The sequence below is a fragment of the Juglans regia genome, chromosome 5 (genome assembly GCF_001411555.2).
Source record: "Juglans regia cultivar Chandler chromosome 5, Walnut 2.0, whole genome shotgun sequence".
Classification (NCBI taxonomy): Eukaryota; Viridiplantae; Streptophyta; class Magnoliopsida; order Fagales; family Juglandaceae; genus Juglans; species Juglans regia.
Window position 1 is genome coordinate 17,312,278 of NC_049905.1, and position 15,407 is coordinate 17,327,684.

At 36.0% G+C, this 15,407-nt stretch overlaps 1 protein-coding gene across 7 annotated transcripts in view; it reads right to left on the reverse strand.

Moving 5' to 3' along the window:
• LOC108995412 (replication factor C subunit 1-like) overlaps positions 1-12,225 on the reverse strand; it is a 39,179-nt gene extending 26,954 nt beyond the window's left edge. For 6 of the 7 annotated variants that reach the window (XR_004801574.1, XR_004801576.1, XR_004801575.1 and 3 more), the window contains exons 1-12: positions 11,994-12,225; positions 9,623-9,685; positions 9,251-9,346; positions 4,995-5,465; positions 4,837-4,904; positions 4,242-4,317; positions 4,101-4,162; positions 3,861-4,006; positions 2,636-2,799; positions 2,333-2,521; positions 2,102-2,223; positions 1,806-2,013 (exon numbers count right to left, since the gene is read on the reverse strand). Coding sequence is in view for 3 of the 7 variants with exons in the window: in XM_035690371.1 (XP_035546264.1) it covers positions 1,806-2,013; positions 2,102-2,223; positions 2,333-2,521; positions 2,636-2,799; positions 3,861-4,006; positions 4,101-4,162; positions 4,242-4,317; positions 4,837-4,904; positions 4,995-5,465; positions 9,251-9,346; positions 9,623-9,625 (1,605 nt within the window). In the remaining 4 variants the exon portion in view is untranslated. The remainder of the gene's footprint in view (positions 1-1,805; positions 2,014-2,101; positions 2,224-2,332; positions 2,522-2,635; positions 2,800-3,860; positions 4,007-4,100; positions 4,163-4,241; positions 4,318-4,836; positions 4,905-4,994; positions 5,466-9,250; positions 9,347-9,622; positions 9,686-11,993) is intronic. The other variant, XM_035690372.1, reaches the window with a different exon arrangement.
• Between the last annotated feature and the right edge of the window lie 3,182 nt (positions 12,226-15,407).

Genomic DNA, 15,407 nt, shown 5'->3' on the forward strand with positions numbered 1-15,407 from the left:
CATATTTTTATAGTTACTTTTTTATTTTGCTTTTTTCTTCAAGTACAGTACTTTGTCTCCAAGTTACAAGTTTATTTTGGTGTTTATCTTTCCCTTTCTCTCCACATTTAATGGTATTCTCATAATTTTACATTGTTTGGAGATCAATTCAAACTTGAAAAAGAAAAATGAATATGATCACACATCCAATGACAAAGGGTTTTAAGGAAGAAATCTTTAATTATCCTCAAAGCTCTGGTCATTTCTCACTCCCCATAGATATCATAACCAACAACCTGGCATAATCTTCCACGACACTTCGCTCTGTGGACAAGTAAACTTCCCCTTTCCAACATGCCCAAGAGATTCACCACACTGGAAGGCATAGCCCAATCTAAACCGAACAAACAGAGAATAATATTCCAAAGAGCACTAGTCACCTCAAAATAAAACAATAGATTGTCTATTGATTTTCCAGTCCTACACACCAATCCATCACAACGATATTTCTTTTCCTTGAATTATCCAAGGTAAGGATCTTCCCAAAAACAACTGCCCAAACTAAAAAAAAAAAAAAAAGTGACCGCAAAGGTGCCTTGTTCTGCCAAACAGGAGTGTTTGTAATGCTGTGGGGAGCTACTCACTGCAAGGATTAATCCGCAAAGCCCACCTTGAATTTATTCTAAAAAATAAATAAAGAAAGAAAACCCAACTAAATGGTGAACCTTATTTCAACAGCCCAACACAGACCCACAGGAAAGATTAGAAGGAAACGAATATGAACAAAAGGAAGAAGGAAGCATATCTAGAATGGGGAAGAGTTAACCACCAATATAAATAGAAAAGAAAAAGAAAGATAACATTTGGGGCCATGTGTAGAGAAAATGTATGACTAAGGGCAGACAAGTTAGCACACTAATGCCACAGATAAATGTGCAACATAATAAAACATGTGCAAGCATGATAAAGTCCTATCCCAGTTGCTCTGTTGTGAGAAATTGAAATCAATCAAAGTATTCAAAATTATGAAGGATTTGATTGATAAGATGAGTAACAGAGGGACCAAATTAAAATACCACCAAATTAGAGAGACCAAGAGAATATTCATCTGTTATTTTTATATGACACCAATGAGGTTCTCAATATCCATGATTTCACAGCTGCAGATAGGATGCAAAATCCAGCAAATTTTAAAATTTTCATCATTAATGATAATGATGATAATGACAGAATGTCAGAGTAAGAAATATACTCCTTGAAGCTCAAACATTTTGTCGACTTTAAATTAAAAAAGCATTTGTGACTCAAAGTGAAGTAATCCAAACGTCATTTGAAATTACATTTTGGTATCAATGGGCTATTCATGTAACAATAACAAATGTAACTGCATTAAAGCCCGCAGGACATTCCAGAAATAAACATGATTCAAGAGTCCCCCCACCCAAAAAAAAAAAGCCCTGGCTTTTAATTTGTCTCTGCACCTATTCTTTTCATATTGACCCACAAAATCAGAGTATTATATCTGCATATAACAGTAAATACAACTATTAGACCATGAGTCCATGACAACAGACTTACCCAAAAAGGCCCATCTAAACTAAACACAACTTGAAAATGTGTATTTTGGTTATCTGACTAACCTAGAAATGTGTATTTTGGTTATCTGACTAACCTAGTCTTCTAAACATTAGCAGATAAACTAATGACTGGAGAATATCAATTCAGAATGCCAGATGAAAGGACTAGATAATAAATATACTAACTAAACTTCACAAGTAATAGAAAAGTATGAAAGTAAGAACAATAACAGAATCAGCATACTAAACCTGTTGTTTTGTAGGTTTCCGAAAGCTAAGAAGCAAACAATAGTTAACAAGACTTTTCAGTTTCTGACTGTAGCGGTCATTGCAAATGCAGATAATCGGAATTTTGGAAATTTTGATGCTAGCAATAAGGTCAGCAATCCCACCCCTATCTCCAGCAGACATCCCATCAACCTCATCCATAATCAGTACAGTTTTTGGATGCTTTGAACTGAAATTAAATGATTAACTTCAGCAGAAAATTCAACCAATTTAATTCTAGGAACTTCTATGAGATATTATAGGTATTTTTGACCAACCGATCCATGTTAACACTCAGGGCCTCATTGCTGACAAGTTCCTTTATAGAATTTGCATTGCTTCCACCAATTCCTTTTTCAATTTTGGCATCAGCCTTCCCACGACTGTCACTAGCATTTACCTAGATGACATGAGGAAGAACGTGAGGGCAGGTGAAAGATCATACTGTTGTTTCACAATGAGCCAATGATCATTTTAGAAATATTTGACTTCATATAACATCCTGCCACCTCTATTGCCTGGAAACTGAGCATCTGACTGACCAACTTTGCTGAAGTTGTTTTTCCAATGCCAGGTGTTCCACTCAAGAGGACAGCTTTTTTGGTGCCAGAATCATTTTGCTTTTTGCCCTTTTTATTAGTTCCAGTATCAAGAAATTGCTCCTTCCAATGTTCCAACCAGTCATGAAGTTGCTTAACCTGCACATCATCACATAGGAGATCCTTACGATAATTCTTCCCAAGAGTTAGATACATGAAGAAGTAGATTGATTCCAAATGCAATCGCAAAAAGATGGAAACTGAGACAAATACCAGTGACTGGTTTCCAACAATCTCATTTGGGATCTTCGGCCTATACTTTTCCGCCCATGTCAAAGTATTTTTCTCAACACTTTGATTTTTTCGCTTAGCCGGAGATGCCCCTGGGGTCAATCCTCTGCTGGCTTTCATTTCCACGGAATTGCTGACGCTATCTTCTATAGTAACAAAATTTCCAACACATGCAAGAGGAAAACCAAGGAATAATGCAATTACATTGTTAAGTCCAAACAGTAAGAAGTGAATGTGGCATCCATTGCTTCCGAAATTGTAAAGGTCAGGCTCTCTTGCAAGCAAGTACAATCCATAGGGAAAAAAAAATATAAGTATATCACAGTTAATGAACACCGATTTGCTTCACATATAGCTGATCTTTAACAATGGCATTAAAAAGTCCAATGAAGCACGGAAATGAATTCTGATGTCACATTTTCCTGTGATTCAATAGAAACAAAAGCATACATTCTAAAACACCAAAACAGCCATTTATCAGATCTGACAGATATGGTCTTTGCTAAAAAGAGAAGATAGTTTTCACTTCTTTTTTTTTTTTTTATCAGTAAAGATAGTTTTCACTTTTGTAATTGTGAGAACTTAAGTTCACTGAAGAGATAAGCCTCTGAAGGTAAGGCAACTCATCAACACCCAGCCTCCAAAGACAAAATTACATAGGAAAAAGGTATTGTGGAGGGAAAATCTTCAACCAATTGAAACGTAACAAACCATATAAACTTAAGATAATGGTCAGCTCTCTACGCCTACGCCACCTTCACATTTCCCTTACAAATGTCAATTTACAGGAGTTGCTTTATGCATGATGAAACAAAATGTAATGGATGTTTTGTTTGTGTGTGTGTGTGTGTTAATATAAACCCTAGAAATGAAGGCTTTTGATCAATAATACCCTGGACCCAGAGCCACAACTAGATAGATAAGTAATTTCACTGGCATAGAATCCTCCAACCTATTTCACAATTTCAGATGGCGAATGTCATCCAGAATGAAACATAAAGTTCGAGGGCCAAGGTCAAGACCAGTACATACTCTCTGAGAAAACCAAATATAAAAAAATGCATGCACACACACGAAAAACACACCAACAGAGATAACCCAACAACACAACAATGAGATATTCATCTAATGTTACAATGATTTTTATTCTACAATAATTTTATTGTTACAAAAATACAACAAAAGCAGATGGTTATTTGGGGCATACTGTTTGCTTCTGTTTTCTGTGGACTTTTCCTTGGTACAGGTGCGGCCTTATATACTGGTCTCTTTGGTTCTTCTTGTGCAGGTGCTTTAGCAGGTTTTGATGCACGGATCATATCAAACAACCCATCCTCAATGAGCATTGCAGTACTGTATAAGGATTTGAAAAGTCAATAACTGTTGAAGTATAACAAAAGAAGGAATGCATAAGCAAATCTACATGTATGGATCTAAGACTACAAACCCCAGCTCTTTGGCTTTAGCAGACTTCCGTCCCCCAATATCTTCATCACATAAAAGATAATTCTGCAACCAGAAGATATTTATCACAAGCTGGTAGTGCTATGCCAATCCAAGCATATACAAGATAAAAGTATGAGATAACTGTTTTCTTGCTGACGGAACCAGTGACACGACCACCATGTCTTTTAATCAAATCTTCTGCTTCTTCACGCTCCAGACTGTAAACCCAGTCAAAGTTCAGTATACAATCTCAAGCCACCAAAATATAACAATTACAAAACACATAAGTGATCACCACAACTTGGTCAATGTCACAGAGAAACATAAATCACCAAAGAATTATGAAATTTAAAAGCAACAGTTATTTTTAACATCTTGGAGCAAAATATGATCTTTTTAAATATAAATTTTATAAAGAAAGTAGCAGTCAGGTACACAAAATTCTACAAGGGTCCTTAAAAAATTGCATATTCAAATTCATGAAGACCGTTGAATCAAGAAAACAAAAGGAAGCAAATGGATCACTGGCTAAGACACCCATCCAATCATGCAATGCCATCAAGAAAGTAAATTTCATCCTCATGATAAAACGTTCATGCATTAAAGACTGATGGTTTCATACTAAACAAAAGGTGATCTAATCCACAAAGAGAAGAAAAAGTATACAAAAGAATTATAATTTTTAATTCCATAAAAGATTAGCATGTGAACATCATGATAAAGATGAAAAGAAATACCTGTCAAGTGTTCCACTAATTACAAAAGTTAAACCAGCTAAGCAATTGGGAGCACCCTCAGGGACTTCCTGATACACAAAGGAAGATTTTGGTACCAACATTGAGACTAGTCCGATCGTATGAATTAATTAATAAAAAACAATTTAAGATTTTTTCACCTTTTCTCCTTTATGAGGAGGATCTTTCCTTTCTCCAAAGTTCATAAATCCACCCCGTCCACCACCTCTGCCTCTTCCACCAGCCGGTGCTGCTGACGAACCTCTTCTACCACGACCCCTTCCACCAGACTTTTGAGTTTCAGTATCTTTATCATCTTCCTCATCACTTTCTTCAACATCCACACCTTTCTGAGAAATTCCCCTACCCAACCCACTCTTCAGCTTCTTGCTAGGAGTCGCATCAACCAAATTCTTCCTTGAACTAGGCAAGATAAAGTCGTCGTCGTTGTCGTTATCAACTTTATGAGCTTTTTTAGAGGGCGTGGGTTTCAATGATTCAATGCTATCCTTTTGAGTCTTTCTTTTTGCTGGAAGTTCCTTTGTTTCCTCTTCGTCTTCTGGCTTTTGTTTGTCAGTTGCAAAATACTTGCTAGTTCTCCTCCTGCCTGAACTTTCTTGGCCTCCATGTACCTGCATTCACCATGATTAAAGTAAATAAGCAGATATGTTATCAACTTACTACAGCTCCTTCAAGACAAGTAAAGAAAGGGAAAGAATAGAAGAAAATCATATCTAGTTCAATGTTGGTGAAAAAGCTAGATGGACTGAAGCACAAACACTGTCTAGAGTCTAGGCACTAGGCATAAGCATGCGCCTGATTGAAATAATTTGCACATTTTTAAAACTATGTATGCCAACAAAAAAACATAAAATACAATAAAAAAGGTTTAAAAAGTAAGATGGCAATACGTTTAGTCTCTTAAATCAAGTTATTAGAGTATTACACAACATGACAATCAAGTAATAATCTCTCATTTGTTATTTGCTGATGAAACCTTGACTTTTAGCAAGCCTGATTCAGATAATTTTCGTGCTTTAAGAGCACTTTTGCTGTGTTTCGAAGCTGCTTCGGGGTTAAGAATTAATTTTTCGAAGTCTAAAATTGTTCCTGTGGGTGATGTTCAGAATTTATCAGACTTGGCTAATTTACTGGGGTGCAGAATCTCTTCTTTGCCTTTGAGGTATCTTGGGCTTCCTTAGGGAGCCTCTTTTAAAACTGTTAACATATGGGATGGGGTGATTGAAAAAATTGAAAGGAGGTTAGCGGGTTGGAAGAGGATCTACTTGTCTAAGGGGGGAAGACTAACTCTTATAAAGAGTACTTTGTCGAACCTGCCCACCTATTTCCTTTCTCTTTTTCCTCTTCCAGCAAGAGTTGAAAAGAGGATTGGGAGTTTATTTCGAAATTTCTTATGGGGAGGCAATGGTGAGGAAAAGAAGTTTCAGTTGGTTAGTTGGAAGAAAGCTTGTCAACCACTGGATCGTGGTGGTTTGGGGATTAAAGATTTAAGGGTTTTTAATAGAGCTTTACTTGGATAATGGCTTTGGTGATATCATTTGGAGCGTAAAGCCCTGTGGAAAAATGTGATAGAAGTGAAATATGGAAGTTTGTGGGGAGGTTGGTGTACTAAAGCAACTAGTGGTGCTTATGGGGTTAGTTTGTGGAAATTTATTAGAAAAGGATGGGATTCCTTCTCCAATAATTTCAGATTGAAGGTGGGAGATGGTAAAAGAGGATTCGCTTTTGGCATGATCCGTGGTGTGGGGATATTGCTCTCAAGCTGGTTTTTCCTACCATTTTCAGAATTGCTAGGGATCATAATGAATCTATTTATGATTCTTACTGCAGTAATAACAAGAAGGTTGAATGGAATATCATTTTTAAAATGGACGTTAATGACTAGAAAGTGGATGAAGTTAAGGCTCTGCTGGTGAATGCAGGTACATGCAGGTACGTAAATGATCTTCAATATCAACTAATACTTGAGAATATTGTTTACATCATATTCTGTGCATTGAACTGATATTTACTATTTTTTTCAAAAAAATTACAAAAGCAAACTTTTCTATGTTCAAATGAGGTAAGTGGGCCATATGGGGTGGGGCTTTGAAAGCACATAAGAAGAGGATAGGATACATACTTTAGAAATACCCACTTTGAGGTGGGTGACAGATTCAAAATCAAATTTTGGCATGACATATGGTGTGGCAACAGGACACTCAAGGAAACTTATCCAGAAGTCTAAGGTACAGCAAGAACGAAAGAATCCTTGATTGCGGACCTCTTGGTTGCATCAAATGGCGCTTCTTGATGAAATGTCACTTTCTTTAAAAATGCACATGATTGGGAAGCCAACGCAATTTCGAAGCTTTATGACCACATATACTCGACTCGCATGAGAGGGGAAGTTGATGGCAAGATTTTCTGGCGTCACTCCAAGAAAGGAAAGTTTTTTTTTTTTATTGGCACCGTGTCCAAAAACAGTGTCCCAACTAATCCCAAGGGTGCATAAGCCCTCGGCAAGGATTTTCTCAAAAGTGCACCCTAGGTAATTCAAGGGAAAGATCCGCCAGTCCGATGGCCCCTAGAGATTATTTGTACCCAAGAGGATTCGACCCTTAGACCCTAGAGGGAGCATACTACCAAGACCAAGGTCTTTACCACTTGAGCCAACCCCTAGGAGTTCACTGCAAGAAAGGGAAGTTCACAGTCCGCTCCTATCAACAATGAACACACATAATACAAATCCATTCCAATAGAAGAGTATTTGGAAGACAAAGGCACCCCTTAAAGGCACTCTTCTTTGTATGAATAGCTTCCTTAGGAAAGATACTCACACTTGAATATTTAAGGAAACGTATATTGTCATGGATGGGTTTGCATGTGCAAAAAGAGTGAGGAGTTCGCTGATCATTTATTACTTCATTGCAAGATTGCAATGACCTTATAGAATGATTTCTTCACTCAGGTGGGATTAACTTGGGTAATGCCAAAAATGGTGATTGATCTCCTAGTGTCTTGGATAGAGGTCTTCAGGGTGATTCTCATATTGCAGTAATATGGAAGGTGGTCCCAATATGCTTATGGTGGTGCATTTGGAGGGAAAGGGACAATAGAAGCTATGAAGATCAAGAGTGATCAATGGAAGAGCTTAGGAAATTGTTTTTCAATACTTTACTCTATTGGTTGATTGTAATTGATTTCAATCAAATAAGTTTCCATGAATTTCTTGTATCACTGGACTAGCACGCTTAGGCAATGCTCTTGTTTATGTCTCGTATATTTGAGTTTTTGCCTATTCTTATGATCAATAAAAAAAAATTTACCAATTAAAAAAAATTAATTTAATTGTCCAACAGCCTTCAAATGTAGCAAACTATACATAATCAGTGCCTTCTATTCCCAGCTACTTAACATATTTTTTTATTGGCACTGGGTGTCTGAGAACAAAGTCTCAACTAATCCCAGGGGTGCACAAGCCCTCGACAAAGAGCTTCCCGCAAGTGCACCTCAGGTAATTCAAGGGGAAGTTCCCCCAGTTCGATGGCCCCTATAAATTATTTGCACCCAAAAGATTCGAACCTTAGACTTGGAGGAAGCATACCACCAAGACCAAAGCCAACCCCTAGGGATTAATTCCCAGCTACTTAATAGCAAACAATAACGCAAAAATGCTTCCTCTAAACAATACCGAACGATTCCCTTGGAGTGTTGATATGAAAATCTATTGACTAATCTTTTGCTAATCAAATTGTCATAAGAAAAGGAAAAGTAAAGAACCAAAACTAATTCTAATGATTACAACTTCCATTTTTTGGACACCAAGGAAAAACAAAGCCTCCATTGAATACAAACTAATAAAACCTTGAGGCTTAGTTATGCAAAGTTGCTCATTTATCAAACACAAAAGGCAGTTAAAGGAACCAAACAAAAAAATGATCTCTCATTTCCTTTGTTTCCTCAACAAACAAACTGAGCACTAGTCCACCCCATGTAACAAACAAAACAGCAGCAAGTTACAAAAGGACCATTGCACAGATAGAAACCTTAGCCATCGAAATGTTGGGGTTATAATATTCTTCAAAATGTTAGACCATGGGAAGCAAAATTTCAAGCTTAATTATACGTTATTTAACAATTGTTTACACACATAAATAGATATACCTTTCTTTTTCAGCTAAATGCATAACAATATATCAAGCCGTTGGATGTCTACTCAATCTTTCAGATTTTTACCCAAAACCCGGGATACCAATAAAGCTGTTGGATGTCTACTCAATCAAGCAGTCACACACACTAAACAAAATATTATATCTCATTTTACCTTTTCCAATAAAGCTGATATTAAGTTTAACACCCATGCACACTCATATATGCTTTATCAGCCAGAATATAAAAATGTAAGTATACCCACCAGGGTCTCCGAATTGCTTGGGGCAGGATTTGCAGGCTTCGATTCCCCACCATTGCCCTTGACATGGGATTTCATGAACCACTTCCTTATATCTGACTGTAATTACAACAAAAAGAACCCAACAATCCCATATTACATTAATGACACCGCAGAACAAACCCTGACCCTCTGTTGGTTTATACACACAATTAAAAACTAATTTAAAAATAAAATAAAAAAAGATAGAAAGAAAGAAAGAAGAGAAGAGAAGAGAAGAGAAGGGATATCTTCAAATCAGTTGAAGTGGTTTATCTTTCTTTTCTCTCACTCAACCAAGAGCCCAATGGCTTTTCCTAACAGCCACAGGGAAAAAGATTATAAGCCCAAACTCACCATCTTTGAGTACAGAATGGTAACTGGCGAACTTCGCTTTCGACTTCGTGTTACAAACACAGCCTGGAAACAAAACAAGCAAGACTTTGGGTTACAAAACGTGATTACTATAGAAAGTGATAGAAGTATCACCAGAGTGGCATAGTCATGAGTTGGCATGCAAAGCAATCAATGGCATTGACAAAATGAAAAGAAGATTTACCCAAAAAGGAAAAAGTTTATTAGGATCCTCAATGCCTTTTCCCCAGGGGTTTACAAAGAAAACAATTTATATCAAAAGGCAAAAACTTTTGACAGGCAAAGCTACTGTAAAGGATTAGTGAAACGCTTCAAGTTTCGAGTTATGCAGACAGAGAGAGAGAGAAGGGGGGCACACTAGGACAGTGTCTCTGCTAGCCTATGTTGGGTTATTTTGTGTCTCTAGAGCAACAAGCCAGAACCTGAAAGAACTAAACATCTTGTCTATCACGACAGGCTTTGAAAATCCATGAGAATTTTTATTTGGCAAGTGGTTGCTTCTTACAGCATTAATTTCAACAATGCAATGTCCTTTGCTGTCAAACCATTGCACAGAGAGAGAGTGAGTGAGAAAGAGGTAGAGATACCTTGCGGTAAAGGGCTGTAGGCAAGACTACGGAGTTGGGGAACTGGAGGTGAAGAAGCCGGCAAACGATTCTCTCTTTCTGGGGGGCTCGGGTTGGGAAAGGAAAGGGGGTTGGATAGAGAGACTGAAAAAGGAAAAACAAAACTAAGGCGTGTTTGGACAGTGAGATGGGATGAGATGGTTTGTCAATCGTAGTAAAATGGTTTGTGAATAATAGTGGAATAGTTTGAATTAAGTGTTTTATGGGATTTTGAGAAATGAGAGAAAAAAAGTTGAATAAAAATATTATAAAATTAAAATATCGTTAGAATATAATTTTTTAATATTATTTTTGTTTTGAGATTTGAAAATGTTAAATTATTTTTTATGTTTTGTTTTAAAGTTTGAGAAAGTTATAATGATTAGGTAATGATTAGATGAAAAAGTCGAAGATTTAAAATTGAAATGTGTTTATATTTGTGATGTTTGGAGATGAGATTTAGGTTTTTGCTATCCAAACTAGACCTACGTGTGGAGCAGGGGAGTGAAAAAGGAAAAAAAAAAGCTTAGTTTGGATAGTGAGATGATTCCATCTCATCTCATCTCATCTCAATATCTAAACACCACATTAATGTAATATACTGCAACATCATTGTAATTATGACCTGCATGAGAACATATGACTAAAAACTACATGCATCAAAGCATCTGTCACCAATCAAACTCCAAGGTTTGATTCACATTAAAACCAAACAGCTTTAGGGGTAGTTTAAATAAAAGGGTTTGGGTGGGAGATATAGCTCTTAAGGATGCTTATCCCACTATTTTCATAATTGCATGGGAACAAGATGCTTTGGTGGCTGACTTGCGGGCAATTACTAATGGTTCTCGGGAATGGAATGTTAGCTTCACTAGGGAGGCACATGATTGGGAAGTAGGTGTTATGGTGGAATTCTTTAACCTGCTGTATAACTATATAACATTACTCCTGCAGTTACAGTGGTGGATGAGATGGAATGGAGACCTTCTAACAAAGGAAAATTTTTGGTATGCACTTTTTATGAGACACTTACAGCTCAAGCTAGGCATAATTTTCCTTAGAAGAACATATGGAGGAGTAAAACACCTACTAAGGCTGTGTTCTTTGTTTGGATAGCAGCCTTAGGGAAGATTATGACCATTGATAATCTAAGAAAACGTGGGCCTATAATCATTGACCAGTGTTGTATGTGCAGAAATAGTGATGAAACAGTAAATCATTTACTCCTACATTGTGAGTTTGCTCGGGCCATATGGAATTACTTTTTCAGCAAAGTGGAATTAGCATAGGTAATGTCGGGAAGGGTGGTTGAACTACTAGCAAGATGGAGAGAGATCACAGGGACACCACAGATTGCAGCTATGTGGAAAATGGCTCTCATTTGTATATTTTGGTGCATCTGGAGTGGAAAAAAAAAAAAAAAAATTGATAAGCACATCTGGAGTGAAAAAATGATAGACATTTTGAGGATCATGACCGCTCCTTAGAAGAATTTAATAACTTTTTCTGAAATACTTTATTTATATGGGTCATTGCTATAGATTTAAATGGTCTTAGCTTTCATGATTTTCTTGTAATAGTTTCTAGTTCCTAAATCAGAGTAATCACATGAAGCCTATCTATTTGGACAATGCCTATCTTTATATCAATAAAATATCTTCTTACTTATCAAAAAAATAAAAGGGTTAAGTTACTGTTATGGGTGGGGGGAGAGAAAGATGTCTGATCTACAGGGTCTAAGAACACACATCAGACACGTTACCAACAATTTTCTTCAAACTTGAGCACCGAGCAGGCCGGGCAATAGTTTGGTGTCAAAGGAATGGAAATCGCGCACTCCCGGGCTGAACTCACGAGGCGAGTCTTGAGTCTTGACCGTTGGCATTCTTTTTCAACCGGGAGACGTCGAAGGGTCCGCCGCCACCAGACTCATGCCCATTCTCGGGTCCTGCACGAGAACATCGGGTATGTTCGGTTATCAAAAATTTTGAAAGAGTTGGAATTTTTATTTTAAAACAATTTGACATATTTGTTTTTATTAGATTTTATTAAAGTAAATATAAAAAGGGAAATGGGAACCTGTTTTGGGCTGCGGTTAAGTATTTCCGATGGTTTTTTTTTTCTTAATATTATTTTTGACTTAATAATTAAGAAAATATTATTTAATAATATTATGAATTTTTTTTAAAAAAAATATTTAAAAATGTTAAAAAAGTAATATGAAAAAAAAATAAAAAATCTTCAAAAAAATTTTTTAAATAATTGTAAAAATTTGACTTAATGATACATCATTTATTTGATTTAATGATTAAGAAAATATTATTTAATAATATTATAATTTTTTTAATATTATAATATTAAAAAAATTTAACGGCAACGCATATCATTTTCCATATAAAAATTTAAAGAGTTTGCTATATATGAGCCGGTATATTAACAAATCATTTATAGTGATATTTATTATAATTTATAAAAAAATCAATAAATCAATAAATTTTAATATAATTAATGTAAGAAGATTTCACATTAATGATGTGTTGGCTGTATAAAAATAAAGTTTATAAATAGATTTTTTTAATCTTAAATATATTTCGAATGAAGTTGAAAAGTTATAAGTGTAACGCTTCGGTCCCACAGAGATCAAAGAGTTATTACATATAACTTAAAATTCACAATTCATCAATATATTTATAGACTTTAAAATATAAAGTCATCAGAATACTATAGAATCTTTTAATAAAATCCGTCACTTCTCAGAAATCTTCTATGAGTAAACCACTATGCTTAAATAATCATCTCACTGATGCTTGATAATCCTGATCCTTACCTAGACTATTCAAAATCATCTGAAAAGTATATGGAGATATGGAGATAAGGAGTGAGTTATCAACAACTCAGTAAGCAGATGACATATACTAGTGTGTAAACATGAGCATTTTCACAGAATTCAAAATGTATAAATAAAACATTTCAGTATCAATATGCAAATCTCAAAAAAATACATATTATCAGAAAATCAGAGCGACTTTTCAAATATTTCATATTCAGAAACCAACTTTTCATATTCAAATATTCATTTGACACAACATGACTGAACATTTTCATCTTATCATATCATATTAGAGCATCATATCATAATAAAGACTATGTTTAACCCCCATGGTAGGGTTGTGCATCCTGCGAAAAGCCAAACAAAACATAAATCACCACGTTACCAAAGCAATTGCACTCAGAACAGAAAACCACTATTATATCCCGTGGCGGGCCAGAGGTCACTATTGTATCCCGTGACAGGGCCAGAGGTCACTATTATCTCTCGTAACAGGGCCAGAGGTCACTATTATATCCCAAGACAGGGCCACATATCAGAGCAAAAACAAAATCAGAATCACCATATCAGAGTCAGAACAGAATCAAAAAGTCATGCCAAAGGTTTTTCAGATGCCACATCATATCAAAACAGAGTATCTGATATTCAGATCATTTCACATTTTTCAAAACAGATTCAGAACATCTTCACGTCACAGGTGAAACTTATCAAATTTTCATATTCACTCATTTGTCTTAATTTAATAACAGAATGTCAAAAATAAGCTCATGTCTACACCAGTCATGACAGAAAATACTTTCTTCTTAAACAGAATCTCATGAGTAATGCAGAACAAATATCTGAAGTTGTTTTTAGATTTCTTTTCATAACAAAACATGCACATTTTTCAAAAAGGACCTCAGTTCATTTTATTTTATACAAAGTCTAGCATAGAAACCCCGCTTACCTGGACTTCTTAGCTTTTTCAGAATTTTTCTCAAAGATGTCGAACAATAATTAAGCGTCACCTATAAAATAACCACGTAATTCTCGTAAATTTTCAATTAATCACATATTTCAATATATAAGCCTAAACTTCTAAAATAACCTATTTAATTCCTCAAAATCTAAAATCTCATAACCTCAAATTATAAAACATCGCTTTCTAAAATTATCAATATTGATTTAATAACGTTGACTAAAACATTTAAAAGTTGACCTATTTATTATTGAAAACAAACTATAAAGTTTAATACTAGATAATATAATTATCCTAAAATATTTTAAAATAAACCATAACTATTTTTTAATAGACTAAATCATATCTAAAGTGTAAAAAATAACATTACACCAATATTATTTACTCTTAAAATAAATATTTACTTAATAATATGTTAAAATACTTAAATGATTTTCTATAATCATTAAAAAAAATAATTTATTAACACATAATACAAATTTTAAAACACCTTAGCATAAGTTGTAGTTCAAAGGATAAAAGAGTAATTAATAAAATTAGTGTAAAGTATAGCTTAGAAGCATGAAATGCACTTACGTAAAAACTAATTTCTTTGAATAACACAGCAGCTACATACGCGATGGAGGGCACGAAGGCGGCGAGTTGGGCAGTTGCTTACGGAGGTGGGGGTGGCGGCAGCACACTGGTTAGAGAGAGAGACCATCTAATGAGAGAGAGAGAGAGAGAGAGAAGCTCACCGTGAGCCCGAGGTGGCAGACAAAAAGGGCTAGGCGGAGGTCGACAGTGGTGAGCTCGATGGCTGGGCAATGATGTTGCTTGAGGTCGAGGCAACCGGCGTGGAGGAGTTGCGGTATGTGAAATGCTCTGTTTTTAAGATGTAAAAACAGAGGTGCATAAGAAGGCCAAGCAGACAGTTTTGGTTGTCAACGGAGGTGCGTGGAGTTGGGCGGTGGGCCGACAATGGTGGCTAGATGTGGTGCAATGGTTGCCTGCGATTGCTGACCTCCACATATGAGCGGGACGTTCTCACAGTAATGGCATGTTGCTGCGGCTGAGGCCGTGAAGGAGGTGATGGCGCACAGTGAGGCGTTAAGCCTTGGTGATGGTCATTTACTGGGCGTCAATTTTACGTGTGTGGAGTTGGAGGTTGGCGTCAAAATAGGAGGGGCTGGGTGGTTCTTGCGGCTGGTGGCAGCGACGGCAGAGGGTAGTTGTAACGCCCCGGTCCAGCACGAGTCGGAGAGTTACTTCCTAACACTTAAACTCACTTTTCAATAATATAAAAATAGACTCCAAATTCCTAATATCATATAAAAAATTCGATTCAATCTACTTTCCTCAATATAACCAATTTTCCAAAATACCAAGTCATCA